We start from the raw sequence: 17,509 nt of genomic DNA, 5'->3' as shown, positions 1-17,509 counted from the left end.
AATGATATCTCAAACTATGCAATTATGGCAGGGCTTTACAGAATAGCAAGGAGGACATTGTTAAAAAGTGAGAAGAGGAATCTCCCATGAAGCAAATATAAGAACTATTTAGTTTTGCCTAAAATGACTAAATTCAATGAAGATTTTAAATGATTATAATTAATTACTGATATATAATTAAGACAAAGATTTAAAAATGTAAGTAGATGACTGCCAAAAATTAGCATTGTGAGAGATTAATGACTACTTAGTTATTCACAGGCAAAATCTAAACATGCAAATGGCTTTCTTGAGCTGATTTACAACTAATTCTTAAGTTCTGAGGCTTTAGCTTCAGTCTTCTCAAAATTCCATCCTATTTTCTGAGACACATGGATGAATGTTTCTTTTGCTCTAAAATAATGCTTCTTAAAAGTTTTTCTGAAATTAAGTCTTTTAAGTGCCTTTATTATGATATAAAAATTCTGAAAGTCCACATTCTTTATAATCAACAAACTCACCAACAGAACAAAAAGCACACCTCAGTGAAGAATGAATCTAAACCTCTTACTGTTACAGATTAAAAAAAAAAAAAAAGTGGGCTTCCCTGGTGGCGCAGTGGTAGGGAGTCCGCCTGCCGATGCAGGGGACACGGGTTCGTGCCCCGGTCCGGGAAGATCCCATATGCCGCGGAGCGGCTGGGCCCGTGAGCCATGGCCGCTGAGCCTGCGCGTCCTGAGCCTGTGCTCCGCAACGGGAGAGGCCACAGCAGTGAGAGGCCCGCGTACCGCAATTAAGTGGCTTGCCTGAAGTCACACATTAGTTCTGTTACATGAGCTGGATTCCGAGTTCATGACTCTAAGGTAGATGATATTTTTTACTATACTGAAGTATAGTAAAAGTTACTTGCTTTTGACAGTGGGACCATATTTATCCAATATTGTTTTAAAATTTTATTTTGCTCTATTTCAAGAGCATATCTGTCCCTAGGATAAATATTGTTTCCTGATAGTTACTGGAATTTTAAATTATTTATCCCAATACTCAGTGGAGTATAAATGAAGTTAGGTTCTGATTTTGATACTTAATAAACGCAGATTACCTTATTTCAAAATGTTTTTTACCTCTCTGAGAAACTTCTGTCCCCAACCTACTTTTACATGAGTCATTTTTCCTGGTAGGCTTTTGCAGATAATTACAGTCAAAATATTAAAGTACAGGGGATGCAGAAGGTAGGGGTAATGGTGGACATCTACTGAAATCCAGCTATGTGCCAGATGTTATGCTATAGGCTTTAGGTAAGTGCCCACTTTCCAGCGTGTGCCTCCATTAATTATTTTAAATTGATTTTACAGCTTCTCCTATTTTTATGTTGTTCAAGTTATTTTAACGTAATACTAATATCAATTATTCGCACCTATGATGTGTCAGACACAGTGCTAACTGCTTTATATATGTTATACAATTATCACAACCGTCATTTGCAATGTTATTTTGTAGATAAAAGAATTTATAGAAAAGTTAAGTAATGTATTTAAGTTACATAATCATTTTAAAATTACTGAGAAAAAGCTAAAATGTGAAAACCTTTCCAGGTTTGGGATCTCCAGAATGAGTATCTGTAATAGTATAATTTAAGTAGTCACAAGGAGGGACTTCCCTGGTGGCGCAGTGCTTAGGAATCTGCCTTCCAATGCAGGGGATGCTGGTTCGATACCTGGTCAGGGAACTAGATCCCACATGCATGGGGCCTGCTGGTCGCAACTAAGGAACACACGTGCCACAACTAAGGAGCCGGCGAACTGCAACTAAGGAGCCCACCTGCCGCAATTAAGACCCGGTGCAACCAAAAGAAATAATAAAATAAAATAAATAAAATTAAATTAAAAAAATAAACTTATTAAAAAAAGAAATATTGAAAAAAACGTCACAAGAAGACATTTAGGGACTACAGATCTATTGGTTACATAGTTACATTGTTATATAAATGACACAAGTATAAAATTATACTCTTATTTGTTACTCTTTTTTTTTTTTTGAGGGCCTCTCACTGTTGTTGCCTCTCCCGTTGCGGAGCACAGGCTCCGGACACGCAGGCTCAGAGGCCATGGCTCACGGGCCCAGCCGCTCCACGGCATGTGGGATCTTCCCGGACCGGGGCACAAACCCGTGTTCCCTGCATTGGCAGGCGGACTCTCAACCTCTGTGCCACCAGGGAAGCCCACGTTACTCTTAATTATACTTAATTATCTTTAAAAATCACATGATTAAAAAATAAATGAACTGGATTTTTGAAGTGATTGGTTATTAGTACTAGTACTTAGCTTACTTAATTTCTTACTTTGTTTAGGCTGTGAGGAAGATCCATATTCATCTCTTCTACTGGAGGAAACAGTGACCTCATTACCAAATTGTTTCATCTCATTCTTATGGTCCACAGTGTCAGAGCCATCAATTTTTAGAATTTCTTTAAGCATCCGAGTTCCCTTCTGTTTTGAAAATGATTGGTATGGAGATAGTAGGGATAAGGGAGAAAAGTTAAAAGCTACAGACCTTATTGATGTTTCTTTTAATAAGTTCCATTGTTAAAAATTATGATGATAACTACATTCAGATAGAGAATAAGGAAAATAAGAGTTGAAAAAAATTCACATTTCCTGGCAAAGAAACAATACTTATCATTCTGCTTAACTTTTGACCAAATTGTCTAGTGGCAATGTTTGAAAAGCAAGGGAGCTATGGTGGCTAAATTGCCCAGGGCAGCCCGATCTTTCTCACAGGATGACAATAATAATGCCACACACCAGTCTACATAAGAGAAGGTGTTTTAACTGTTGCACAGGGTATGTGTGGCTAACAGTAATGAAATTACCATAGTGTACAAGCTCTTACAAAATACGAACCATAGCAAATGACTGTGGTGACAAATGTTCTTCGCTTGGAGGCTCTTCATGATGAGATGACTGTACTTCATTTTCTTTGGAGATATTCAAGGATGCTAAGAAGTTCTCAATTCCAGGATTAGGCTAAAAGAATAAATATTTTGTGCATGAAGATGAAAGTACAAGGACACGAAAATAGCTCAGAGTTTTATGTACAAAAATGATCATTTAATTTTCACTCAATCTTCTTCCCAGGTGTTAAAGTTTGGGAAGAGAACTTGTATAAACCAGTCTTTTAGCTTATCAGTGGCATTTGGATAACTAGTTTCAACCTTTCGGTTTTCTGAGACTTCTGCACTCTCATTTCTCTTCAAAAGCTTAACATTACATTTGGCAGGCCCTTCAAACACCTGTAAGAGAGTACGAATGAGTTTTTGTGCAAATAAAATTATAATTCCGACTTAATAGTATTCTAAATAAATTGCTGCAAACTTTTTAATGTGTTATTTTCTCTTTTATACCATGAGAAAAAAGGGGGCCCATAAACTTGATGAGGGAAAAAATTCCATCTTTATTTTCATTAATTTCTAAATGAGACTTAGTATTCCCTTCAGTTATGAATGTAGGCAATAAAACACAATGGTGGTGATTCTAATGGTATTTCAATATTACTGGTTTTCTTTCAAATCTTATGTATTTTACTGTAGCATTAAAACTATTATTCTGAGAAAGAGTCCATAGGCTTCACCAAAGAGGTCCACGGCACAAAGAGTTTATGAACCCCTTCTCTAGAAGAAAGGAAATTATAGCATAAGAGATGACTCTGAAAGTCATGCAATTCAACCCTTTATTGGTATCTAAAAATTAACGGGCTGAGAACCTGTTATGTGCCAAGATATCTTCTAAGGTATCTCTTTTTTTTTTGCGGTACGCGGGCCTCTCACTGTTGTGGCCTCTCCCGTTGCGGAGCACAGGCTCCGGACGCACAGGCTCAGCGGCCATGGCTCACGGGCCCAGCCGCTCCGCGGCATGTGGGATCTTCCCGGACCGGGGCACGAACCCGTGTCCCCTGCATCGGCAGGCGGACTCTCAACCACTGAGACACCAGGGAAGCCCTAAGGTATCTTTTATAAATGTAATATATTATAGCTTATAAGAGATCTAATTTTTAAGAACTTTGTGTTATATAATATCCATATAAAATGCACGTAAGTGTACATAAATATTTTTAGACTTAAAATGTTTTTTTGACTATAAAATATATACATACTCCTTATCAAACAACAAACTATATAAAATAAAACATAAATGATCTCAGTTTCCCCCATTAACCTAACTCCACAGAATTAACTGTTAACTTTGCCATGTTGGTCCATATACTTTCATTGAATATACAAACATATTTCTACATATTTTATACATATAATGTACCCACATATATTCATATATGTAAGTATGTTTGTATGTATTTATGTATATACAGACTATATATAATGAGAGACACAAGTGATATATTTTTATCTCCATTTTAAAGATGAAGAAATTGAGGCTGTGAGAAGTGTAGTGAATTGCTCAAGGCCACCCAGCTGTTAAATGGCAGAACCAGAACTTCAGGTCTCTCTAGTTCCAAATCCTGGACTCCAGCTGTACAACCTCCCATCCAAGTGACTGACAGGCTCAGCAACCCTCCTGTCATGCACTTTATGAATCTGGCTGAAAGGGCTACAAAATTCAGTCAGATGCCACAGAGCCACCAACTACAATAAAAAGTGGGCTACTAGCATAGTGCAGGGAGATCAGCTCGGTGCTTTGTGACCACGTAGAGAGGTGGGATAGGGAGGGTGGGAGGGAGGGAGGGAGGGAGGGAGATGCAAGAGGGAAGAGATATGGGGACATATGTATATGTATAACTGATTCACTTTGTTATACAGCAGAAACTAACACACCATTGTAAAGCAACTGTACTCCAATAAAGATGTTTAAAAAAAAAGTGGGCTACTAGAAATGTGATTTTAAGAAGCTTACCTGCCTATTTGATATTTTTTGTGACCGACTCTCAGTTTTAGGACTCTTACACTCTTCTTTAACTAGAGACAAGAAAACAGAGATTTTGTTAAATGAAATTTGCTGCACATCAATTAAATTTACCAAGTATTTACCATAGCAAGGCACTGTCTAAAAAATTCACAGAATTCCAAGGAAACAAAGGCCCTGAACTTGAGGAACTTATAATTTAGATGAGGGTGAGAAGAGAAACTCACAGATGACAACAATAAGGGAAAAAGAAAGGTGGCATCTAACTGAGCCTTGCAGGACGGCAGGTTTCCAAAGGGCAGAATAAGAGGCTAAGTACTCCAGCAAAGGAAATAATAGGAGAAAAGATAAATAATAGTAGAAGCAGAAAGCAAGGAATATTTGTAGAACTAAAAACAGACCAGTTCTGCTGGAGGTTGAGGAGTATAATGCAGCTTAATTTAACTAGAGAAGCAGGCTGCAGCCACAATCTGCAAAGGACTGAAGACTATGGAATTACACTGGTAGGCAATAGGCACAATCACAGAAAGGTTTTGAGCTGGTAGGAATCTGATCAGAATTGTGCCTTAAGAAAATTATAGTATGGCAGTGGCTTATTAGCTAGGTAGAAGGAGTAAAAGACCAAGCAGGAAGCTATTTTAGTATTCCTGTTAAGGGGAAATGATGGGAACAGAAATAAAGTGAAAAGGATGGATTAGAAGAGGAAGAAGGAAAGGGAAAAAAGAAAAGAAGGAAGGAAGAAAAGGTGGAAGAAGGGAGAGAGGGAGAGACAACAGAGGAAAGAGAGGATGAGGAAAGAAGTAAGGGGAAGGGATGGAAGGGGGAGGGAGGGGATGGAATGAGAGAGGAAGGAAGGGACAAAGATGGGAAGGAAAGGGAAGAGAGGGAACAGAGAGGGGAAAAGAAAGGAAGAGAGGAAGGTAAGGAAGAATTCTTGCAAAAAGGAGGAAAATAAAAAGTGACACCACTGCTATTCAACATTGTACTGGTGGTTTTATCCACAGCAATTAGGCAAGAAAAATAAATAAAAGGCATCCAGACTGTATAGGAAGAAGTAAAACTATCTCTATTTGCAGAAGCCAAAAAAATTAGGGCAAATAAATAAGTTCAACAAGGTGCGAGGATACAAGGTCAATATATAAAAGTCAGTTTTATTTCTATAAATAGTAATGAACAATCTCCCCCCCACAAAATTAAGAACACAGTTCCACTGACAATAGTATTACATAGAATAAAATACTTAGAAATAAATTTAACAAAAAAAGTTCAAGACTTGTACACTGAAAACTACAAGACATCACTGAAAGGAGTAGAAAGGCTTAATATTGCTAAATGACAGTACTACCCAAAGTGGTCTACAGACTCAATATGATCCCTATAAAAATTCCAGCTGCCATATTTGCAGAAACAGACAAGCTGATCCTAAAATTCATATGGCAATGCAAGAGACCAGAACAGACAAAATAATCTTGAAAAAGAAAAACAATGTTGGAGGATTCAAACTTCCCAATTTCAAAACTGATAACAAAGCTATGGTAATGAAGACGGTGTGTTGTTCCAAAAAGATGGCATATAGATAGGTGAAATGGCATTGACAAACTAGAAATAAATCCATACATCTATTGATTTCTGACAAGGGTGCCAAGACAATTCAATGGAGTGCAAAGAGAATTCAATGGGGAAAGAACTGTCTTTTAGCAAATAGTTCTGGGACAACTAGATATCTACATGCAAAAGAGTGAATACGGACCCCTATCTCATACCATGTATATACTTATTCAAAAATGAAAAAAGGACCTAAATGTTAGAGCTAAAACTATAACACTCTTAGAAGAAAACATAGGTGTAAACTTGTGTGACCTTGAATTAGGCAATGGTTTCTTAGATGATACCTAAAGCATAAGCAAACAAAGAAAAAGTAGAAAAAAACAGATAAATCGGACTTGATGAAAATTAAAAACTTTTGTACTTCAAGGACACTGTATAAAAAGTTAAAAGACAACCCAGAGAATAAGAGCACATATTTGCAAATCAAATATCTGCTCAGCATACAGGATACAGAATATAAAAAGAAGTCTTACAACTCAAGAATAAAAAGACAACCCAATTTTAAAATGAGCAAAGGATATGAATATATATTTCTCCAAAGAAGATATACAAACAGCCAATAAGCACATGAAAAAATGTTCAACACTATTAGTCATTAATGAATTACAAATGAAAACCACAAGGAGACCCCACTTTACATTCACTAGGATGGCTATAATAAAAAAGATGGATAATAACAAGTGTTATAGAGGATGTAGAGAAATTGGATCCTCATATATTGATGGTGGGAATGTAAAATGGTACAGCTACTTTGGAAAACAGTTTGGTAGTTCCACAAAAAGTTAAGCATAGAGTTAACACATGACTCAATTATTCCATTCATTCATATATACCCAAGAGAACTGCAAACATATGTTCACACAAAAACTTGTACATAAACATCCACAGCAGCATTATTTATTACAGCCCAAAGGTGGAAACAATCCAAATGTCCATCAATGGATGAATGGATAAACAAAATGTAGTATTCATACTATAGAATATTGTTCAGCTGTAAAAAGGAATGAAGTACTGATACATGCTACAACATGGATGAACCTTGAAAAGATTATGCCAAGTGAAAGGAGCCAGTCTCAAAGGTCCCATATTTTATGGTTCTGTTTACAGGAAATATCCAGAATAGGTCAATCCACAGAGGCAGAAGTAAATTAGTGGTTGCCAGGGCTAGGGGAATCACTACTAATAAGTATGGTATTTCTTTTTGGGGAGATGAAATTGTTCTAAATTTAGACAGTGGCACTGGTTGTACAACTTTGTGAAAACACCAAAAAACACTGACTGTATACTTTAAAAGGATGAATTTTATCATGTATGAATTATAACTCAATAAAGCTGTTAATTAACAAAAATAAAAGGAAGCAGTTAGCACCACAAGTATACTTTCTAACTCATAACTTACATTTTCTGTGAGGCTCATGTTTTCTTTGCTTAACGCTGTTCTCATTAAAGCCAGATTTGTGATGTTGAGTTACTTGACTTATTTCTTGAGGTAGAACTGCACCCTGAAAATTAAAATTCTTATAAATGATTTAAACAAACTCTTAATATTAAAACTACTTCTCTTCCTCAATGCTTAATAAATACTTTATTATTTTTATAAAAGTTATAGAGCTCACTAGAAAAAGATTTAAGGAATGCAGAAAAGTATAGAGAATTTAAGAAAACCACTCAAATTCTACCGCCCCCAAAATAACCATTAACATTACGATCACCACTCCAGACGTTTCTCTATGCATTAGTTAGATAGTAAGGTACACAGAAAACAATCATTTTACAAAAATGCTTTCAACAGAAAGAATTCAATCTAATTTTGTTTGAAGTTAAAGAGAAACTAAAGATTAAACTTTAGGTGAATGTTTCTTCATAACAGAAATATCAGCCTCTAAAGATCCCTCTAGATTTGCTTCAAAATAATCCTATCTCTGGGGTATGTGGGGATAGGAAATGAATAGGTATCATGGAAGAAACAGAAGTGGACATGTTCAAGGTAAAGGATGGGTACATGTAGATTTATTATACTATTTTCTTGACTTCGTTATTTTAAAAATTTCCATCAGAGTTTTAAAAAATTCATCATTCCTGTCCCTATGTTATAAAAGTTGAGGATATTATTAGCCCTTTCACATCCTTTCCCCTAATATCTGATTTTTATTAATTAATATTTATAATGTCAAGGTTTTCAATTGCTGGAAGACTATTACCAGATAGCAAGACTGATTATAAAGCTGCTGTAATTGAGACAGTGCATGAATGGGCAAAATTAGCAAAATGACATGAGTAAGTTTCATATAAAGATCACAGCAGATCCTTTTGCTTTCTGATAGGGAGAAGAGACCTGAAGGCAAAAAGAGACAGATAACTTGCCACAGCTGAAGTGGGAAGGGGAAGCAGAAGTAGGGGCTGGAGATGTTCAATACAAATTAATCACTTTACAATGATTACACAATTTTGCTTTTGGTGGGCCCTATTTAATTTTTTCTGAGCACAGACAAATGAACACTGGGTACATGTGGGCTCTTTACCAGGGCTCTTTACTCTTTTAAAAAAAGGGCTCTTTACTCTTTAAAAAAAAGGGCCAGGAGATTTCCATCCACATAGCACAATGGCTTGTGAGGGATTCTGACTCTAAAGAAGGGAATTAGAACAGCAGGTTCAATAAATTGGTGTGAACGAATACTGTGTGTCTATTATGTGCCAGGCATGGTTAAGATGTACTTTGCATCCATTATCTTAACATCATTATAATAATGCTATAATCATAAAAATGCTATGGTGTATTTTGATTCCATGTTATAGAGGAGTAAACTGAGGCTCAAAGTGATAATGTAATTGGTTACAGAACTAAATAGGAGAGCTGATATCTGAGCTCTAACTCTAAAACCCATGTTCACAGTACCATTTCAGAGAAAAAGTGCCCTAAGTTTAATTAGAAAGAAAATATCCTACTTTTAAGTATGTTTTTTTGAGTTCTTCTGTTTGATGTCTACATAAAGCTATTTGTGTCAGTCACATTGCCATATTCTGCCAATAAAGACTTGAATTTTTTTTAAACACTTTTTAAAAAAAATAAATTTATTTATTTATTTTTGGCTGTGTTGGGTCTTTGTTGCTGGGCACGGGCTTTCTCTAGTTGTGGCGAGCGGGGGCTACTCTTTGTTGCGGTGAGTGGGCTTCTCATTGCGGTGGCTTCTCTTGTGGCGAAGCACGGGCTCTAGGCGCGTGGGCTTCAGTAGTTGTGACACACGGGCTCAGTAGTTGTGGCTCGTGGGCTCTAGAGCACAGGCTCAGTAGTTGTGGTGCACAGGCTTAGTTGCTCTGCAGCATGTGGGACCTTCCCAGACCAGGGCTCGAACCCGTGTCCCCTGCGTTGGCAGGTGGATTCTTAACCACTGCGCCACCAGAAGCCCTTAAAGACTTTTTGAAAGAGCAGTTTTAGGTTCACACCAATACTGAGAGGAAGGTACAGAGATTTCCCCTATACCTCCCGCCCCACACATGCATAGCCTTCCCCATTATCAACATCCCCACTGGAGTGGTGCATTTGTGACAACTGATGAACCTACAATGACATATAATTGTTACCCCAAGTCCTTATTTTACATTGGGTTCACTCTTGGTGTTGTATATTCTATGGGTTTGGACAAGTGTGTAACGACATATGTCCATCACTATAGTATCATACAGAGCATATTCAATGCTCTAAAAATCTTCTGTGCTCCACCAATTCATCTCTCCCATTCCCAATAATCTCTGGCAACCACTGATATTTTTACTGACTCTATAGTTTTGCCTTTTCCAGAAGCATGAATACCTTTTTTTATAAAAAAAAATCATGTTGAGTTCTCTATAATTTGCTTATCAGATGAATTCCAGGCTGCTTATTAAGGCTTCATGGATATAAGTGTTATATGTGGTGGCTCATAATTCTTAGAATATGCAAGACATAAAACATGGGAGTGTTCAGCTGATATAAATAATGAAATAGCACCTAATAATAAGAGATACATACAGAAGATTCTGAGGAAATATAATATCAAGTGTGGCATTCCATCTCAAGGAAATTGGTGGTCATAGCTAGTAGACTTTTTGGCAGTGAGAGAGGAAAGGGCATCCTAAGTGGAAGGAACAATGCAAACACAGAATCTGAAGTGGAAATTACCTGTTTATGGGAAAGGGAAAGTTAGGAGACCAATCTGATTAGAACAGACCATTTTACCAAATAGTTGACATACTTTATATAAGAACTAGGCAGAAGGCCTAAATATTAGTTTGAGTTGAGGTTGAATTCCACTACTATTAAACAGGAAGCCCTATACATTCTAGAGTATTTGAACAACACTATTTGAGGGCTGGAAAAGACCTCAGAGTTCATCTAAGTCCAAGCCGTAATTTTATACACGAGGCCACAGAAGCCCAGGGAAATCAGATTTGTGCAACTTGAGGCACAAAACCCAATTTCCTGATTCTGAGTCTAATACCAGATTTATCTTCACTACACTGCCACAGGGCATAAACTGAGTTCAAAAGCAGGAGTCCTTATTATTAGATACGTTGCTCAATTATGCCATGATTGAGCAACACTGGTGAAAGGCTCTTTAGGAAAGATTAGGTAGGAAGTACTATGTAAGAAGGACTAGAAAGGAAAGACGTAAGAAACAGGAAGCACAGATAGGAGGTTAATCTAGGGCTGGGATGACAATTTAAGGTCCAGTTGTAAAAACTGAGAAGGGGTAAAAAGATTTGGGGATTCAATGCAAAAAATATTAGAGAGAAGAAGCAAAAATTTTTGACCTCATGCTTTTCAGATTATATGCCTGAGTAAATGGTTGCGTTAGAAAATAAGGATAAGAGAAGAGGCTTTAGATGAGGTCAGTTGTGAGACATCCTGAAGTCGAGGTGATGGCGGAGCATCCATCTATACCTGTCTTCTAGAAAGTTGGAGATATTGGGTTAGATCTTGATTGAGAGGTTGGAATTAGAGACATAGATTAAGTGTTAATTAGCAGAGAAGAAAGACCCAAAGTCACCAGTCAAGGAATAAGGCAAAAGGGAAAAGAAAACTGTTGCGTTTTAGGGAACAGCCCCCAGTGAAAGGCTGGAAGAACAGAGGTTAACAAAGAACCTGAACAAATAGGGAAAGGAAAGAGGAGAGACTCGGGGTAATGTTTTCTCTTAGAGCAAAACTCCTTGAAAGAATTATCCATATTTGCTGCCTCCAATTTCTCTCTTCCTCTTTTCTCTTAAACCCACGCAAATCAGTATTTCGCTCCTATCACTTAACTGAAACTGTTCTTGTCAATGTTCCCAATGGCCTTCGTGTGCTAAATTCCGTGCATAGTCAATTCTCAGTTTTCATCTTAATTGATCCATCAGCAGCGTTTGACACAGTTGATTACTCTGTTCTCTCTGACATCTGTTCTTCACGTGGCATCTAGAAACCACCCTTCCCTGATTTTCTTCCCGTCACCAGCCATTCCTTCTCAGTCTTCTTTGTTAGTTCCACCTAGTCTCACTGACTCTTGAAGGATGGAATGCTCTAAGGCTAAGTTGTTGAACTTTTTTCTATCTATCCACTTTCTTGGATATAGATAAATAGATATAGATATATACACATATATGCACATATGCACATATACACACATATATGTATATGTGTGGGTGTATATACATATATATGTATATAATGATTCCCAAATTTCTCTCTCCAGCCTGGACAACATTGATGACCTTCAGACTCAATGTCCAACTCTACATCTCCACTCAAGTATCTAACTCCAATAACTCTTCTTAAATGTTTAGTATACATCTCAAACTTAACAAAATTGAACTCCTGATCTTCCCCCACAAACCTACCAGATCTGCAGTCTTTCCCACCTCAGTTAATAGCCCCTCTATCCAGGCCTTAACAGTCACGTCCTTTAATACATTCTTTCTCTTTTACCCGCATATCCAATTCATCATCAGCTGGAAATCCCTTCCAAATATGTTTAGAATTTGACCACTTTTCACAGGGTCCTACTACCCTGGTCCAAGTCAATATCAACTCTATCTTGATGATTTCAATAGTCTCTGAACTAGTCTCTGTTTCCACCTTGGTTCCTCTACATTCTATTCTCAAGATAGCAGGCAGAGTGATCCTATTAAAATATAAGTCAAACCATGTCACTCTGCTGTGCAAAACCCTCTGCTGATTCCCTATCTCACTGAGTAAAAAGCCAATGTCCTTATAATGGTCCAGGAGGTCCTACATAGTATCAATCTCTTACCTCTCTAATTCCATTTCCTACAACTCACCCTACTGATTCAGCCAAATGGTCTCCTCATCCTTGTGTATGCCAGGGGTCACCACCCCCAACAGGGCCTTTGACTTTGTCTTGAATACTCTCCCCTCAGATATCTGTATGTCCACTCCTCATTTCGTTCAAATCTTTGCTCAAATGTTACCTGAACATTCCACTTAAAACTGCAGGGCATTTCCCTGGTGGTGCAGTGGTTAAGACTCCACACTCCCAAGGCAGGGGGCCCGGGTTCGATCCCTGGTCCGGGAACTAGATCTCACATGCATGCTGCAACTTAGAGTTCACATGCCACAACTAAGGAGTCCATGTGCTGCAACTAGGAAGCCAGTAAATCGCAACTAAGGAGCCTGTGAGCTGCAACTAAGGAAACCGCCTGCTGCAACTCAGAAGCCCATGTGCTGCAACTAAGGAGCTGATGAGCTGCAACTAAGGAGCCCACCTGCTGCAACTAAGGAGCTGATGAGCTGCAACTAAGGAGCCTGCCTGCTGCAACCAAGACCCAGCACAACCAAAATTAAAAAAAAAACCCAAACCAGAAAACAAATCAACAAAGCAAAAAAAAAAAAAAACAAAAACCCCCCTAAAAAACCAACAATAAGAAAACAAAAACCCTGAAAAACCTTGCCTTCCCCCTCCCCAAAATTCCCTATCCTGCTTCCCTGCAATTTTTCTCAAACTTATATTATCATCTAATATACCATTTTTTTGGTCTTATTTATTGTCCTTTCCTCCCTACAGTACTAACTGTATGAGAGCCAGGATTTTTGTTTTGTTTGCAGCTATATTCTCAGTGCATAGAACAATGCCTGGCACATGGTAGGCACTTAATAAATACACGTTGAATGAATGATAAAAAAGCACTCTTGAGGAATTAGCCATATTAAATAAATGAGAGAGGAAAAGAGGGTTAAAAAATCTGGTTATGGATTACATTTATGTAGAAAGATTTATGAATGATCTAAGGAAAACTTAAAAGAGCATATTGGCAGAAGTGACCTGTGCGTTGTAACTCTCACTTTTTTTTTTACTTTGTTTAGATTATTTTTCCCACTTTATTATTATTTATTTAAAAACTGAAGTACAGTTGACTTACAGTGTTGTTGTCACTCTCACGTTTCATGTTTACTTTACGAACATTCCCTTTGCTATTTTCCCCTCCCTAGCACTGATGATGCCACCATCAGGGGGGACATTAGAATAAATTAGGCCCTCATGGTGCAGGCTACTGGTTTATAAACCTGAGAGGACATTCCTTTTTGACCTAAGCTGAGAAGTTAGGTTAGTAATTAGCAAAAAATGTAGTAGGAATTCATTCCTTTTCTTTTTCCTTTTTTTTGGTGCCTGAGTCTACTCTTTCAGCAGAATTTCTTTCCTTTTCTTAAACTCTATCAAGGAATGTGAATTTGCTCATTCACATCTAAGACAACCAACTGCCAGCATAAAGCTATATATTCAAGTGGAAGTGAATAAGTTAATGAGTGCCATTAAAGCCTTTATTAAAAAGAAAAATTGTCTACATTCTTACTCATTAGTCCAAAAACACATGTAGCCTAAGAGAACTATGAAAATTCAAGATCAAAGTGTTATTTCTATTTTATGAGATTTCAGGAGGAAAAGTAATCACTGCATACCTAAAATAGAAATATAAAATAAATTAAAAAAAATTAAATGTCCATCAAGCAAGGTATACTAACCTTCTCTTGTAGAGGTGGCTGAAAGTGTTGAACCTTTCCAGATCCCTGTAAGGATTGCCAAATGTTGCAAAATTCATCATCATCTTTAGCAGGTACCTGGGAAAGTACAAAAAACTTAAGGAAAACTGAAACATGAAAAAATAAAGATTCAGACTAAAAATCAAATAATTTATTTATTAAAGCTATTTAGCAGTAGACAGGATATTTAAATTTCATTATCTGTTATCTTAGTTGTTTTTTTCTGGAGCTCTGTATAGTAACCATAAAAGTATACTGCTGGAGTGAAAAATGTTCTTCTACAGACGTAATTGGTTATTAAAAAATATTTAAAGCATAACAAATGCTATAAAGGATTATACTGAATCAATATCCCACCAGAAGATTTTTTTTTGGTCTTCCAGTGTACTGGCATATTATCTTATTCAAGCTAATATTTAATAATATTTATTTAAAAAATTTTTGGGACTTCCCTAGCGGCTCAGTGGTTAAGAATCCACCTCCAATGCAGGGGACACAGGTTCGATCACTGGTCCAGGAAGATCCCACATGCCGTGGAGCAACCAAACCCCTGCACCACAACTACTGAGCCTGTGTTCTAGAGCCCATGCACCACAACTATTGAGCCCACGCGCCGCAACTACTGAAGCCCGCATGTTCTAGGGCCCACGTGCTGTAACTACTGAAGCCCGTGCACCTAGAGCCTGTGCTCCGCAACAAGAAAAGCCACTGCAATGAGAAGGCTGTGCACCACAACAAAGTAGCCCCCTCTCGCTGCAACTAGAGAAAGCCTGCGTGCAGCAACGAAGACCCAATGCAGCCAAAGATAAATAAAATTTTAAAAAAATTAAAAAATTTTTTATCTTACACAAAAATAATCTGATTAAAAAAATCAGCTATTACTTATGGAGAACTGATTTCATGCAAATTAAAAATCTAGAAAAATATGCAACAAAATTTGACAGTGGTTACCTATGAGATTTGAGAGGATTTTTGCTTGTTTCCTTTGTTATCATCTACTTATCTGTTTTCTAATTAGTCTATAATAAACATGTGCTATTTGGATTAAAAAGTTTGGTTAAATGTAAAACAGATAGCTAGTGGGAAGCAGCTGCATAGCACAGGGAGATCAGCTCAGTGCTCTGTGACCACCTAGAGGGGTGGGATAGGGAGGGTGGGAGGGAGGCTCAAGAGGGAGGGGATATGGGGATATATGTATGCATATAGCTGATTCACTTTGTTATACAGCAGCAACTAACACAACAATATAAAGCAATTATACTCCAATTAAGATGTTTAAAAACAAAACAAAACAAACAAAACAAAAAGTTTGGTTAAAATTTGGGGCCATGGAATTAAATAAAGTTAAGTATCTCACACAAAACAATTCAAGTTTTGCCCTGAGGAAGATGAAATAAAGGAAATCACCCATGAGTTATATGGTGGGAATTTGAAAATTGCCTTTGATAAACATGATATAGTCCTCTCCCTTACCTTTCAAATTAATGTCATTTTGTAGGAGATAATATAGGACATTTGGGTGATATAAGACAAAATAAGTGTTAGTCTACCAAGTAAATATACAAAGAGAAAACAGATATTTTCAAGATCATTATTTAAATAAAAGTCTTACTTGAGTAGGAACAAAAAGTGATTGAGGGGAATGGTTCAGACCTCCCAAATGCCCAGATGAAATTGATGAACTTGAGCTATAGTGATTCACAGCTGGCTGTGGTTTCACAATGGCTGTCAACTTCTGATTTCCTGTTTCAGAGCGACTCCCATGAGAAAGGTTCACCAAGGCACTTGTTGGCAGTCGATAACCTCTACCAGGTGAGCACCTAAAGGTAAAAAGTTTTATCAGGGTCAGAGGAAATTAATACTAAAGGGAGCTAAAAGAATCAAATAATTTTGGGGTGGACAGTCCGTAATCCTAATTAAGAAATATTACTTTTAAATTCAGTAAAGGAACTTGAAATCATAGAAAGATCTCAATTTATAAGATTTCTGAAAAGTTTCTGAAAATGTTCTAGAGGTATAGTTGTATGTGTAGAGGTGTGTGTGTGTTAGTTTGTCCTCAGAAGGCTTGCAACATAATAGCTGAGTTAACCAAAAATTCATGAATTAAATGTCAAACTTCTTTAAAAAGTTATGAAGCTACCCCGTGTGGAGCTAGTGTGGCTCTACCTATGCAACAGGGCAAATGTTAGCTTTGATCACTTTTGTCTCCTGATCAATTGTTGAGTCCAGTTCTTTTTATCCTCATCTTCCCATCTTAATGTTCCAGAACTGGGAAGGCTAAGAGACAAGTATTTGCGATTTCCTTCCTTCCTGGCCTTGATAAAAGTGTTTAGATATTAAAATAAGCCTTCTCTGGTCAAAAGTTTTCAACTCTATCACCTCTTTAGAAAGTAATTTTCTTATATTCTGAGATCATGGGGAAGTAGAATTCCTTCATGAGAAATCTTTGTAAGATTTCTAGAAAATATTTTTGTGAGAACTATAGTTTAAGATTCTGCATTATAGAAATGAATATATTGCAGGCATGTAATCTTTTACACAGCTCTCAGTCAGTCAAGAAATCCGGTGTCTCTACCTAGGAGAGGAAAAAAAAAACCCTGAGAAAAAAGTTAATCATCCTAAAAATATATTTCAAAGTTATTTTGCCTAAAGTTATTGGTAATCAAACATTTTCATGAAAAATAAAATCAGATATGGGATCCAGACCCTGCTGCTGCATTTAAGAGTGCAGACAGTAGGGCTTCCCTGGTGGCGCAGTGGTTGAGAGTCCACCTGCCGATGCAGGTCACGCGGGTTCGTGCCCCGGTCCGGGAGGATCCCACATGCTGCGGAGCTGCTGGGCCAGTGAGCCATGGCCGCTGAGCCTGTGCGTCCGGAGCCTGTGCTCCGCAATGGGAGAGGCCGCAGCAGTGAGAGGCCCACGTACCACAAAAAAAAAAAAAAAAAAAAAAGAGTGCAGACAGTAAAGTCTTTGGGTAATAGGCACATTCAAGTT

At 37.4% G+C, this 17,509-nt stretch overlaps 1 protein-coding gene across 5 annotated transcripts in view; it reads right to left on the bottom strand.

Annotated features, from left to right (window-relative positions):
• The window catches only part of XRN1 (5'-3' exoribonuclease 1), a 101,301-nt gene that overhangs the window by 10,787 nt on the left and 73,005 nt on the right, over positions 1-17,509 (bottom strand). For 4 of the 5 annotated variants that reach the window (XM_073803738.1, XM_073803736.1, XM_073803740.1 and 1 more), the window contains 6 exons: positions 16,127-16,334; positions 14,497-14,592; positions 7,903-8,005; positions 4,887-4,948; positions 2,883-3,005; positions 2,309-2,468 (listed from right to left, as the gene is read on the bottom strand). In XM_073803738.1, the coding sequence (XP_073659839.1) occupies positions 2,309-2,468; positions 2,883-3,005; positions 4,887-4,948; positions 7,903-8,005; positions 14,497-14,592; positions 16,127-16,334 (752 nt within the window). The remainder of the gene's footprint in view (positions 1-2,308; positions 2,469-2,882; positions 3,006-4,886; positions 4,949-7,902; positions 8,006-14,496; positions 14,593-16,126; positions 16,335-17,509) is intronic. The other variant, XM_073803737.1, reaches the window with a different exon arrangement.

This window comes from Tursiops truncatus, chromosome 4 (genome assembly GCF_011762595.2).
Source record: "Tursiops truncatus isolate mTurTru1 chromosome 4, mTurTru1.mat.Y, whole genome shotgun sequence".
NCBI lineage: Eukaryota > Metazoa > Chordata > Mammalia > Artiodactyla > Delphinidae > Tursiops > Tursiops truncatus.
The sequence above is the reverse complement of the archived record's forward strand: the minus strand, read 5'-3'. Positions and strand labels throughout refer to the sequence as shown.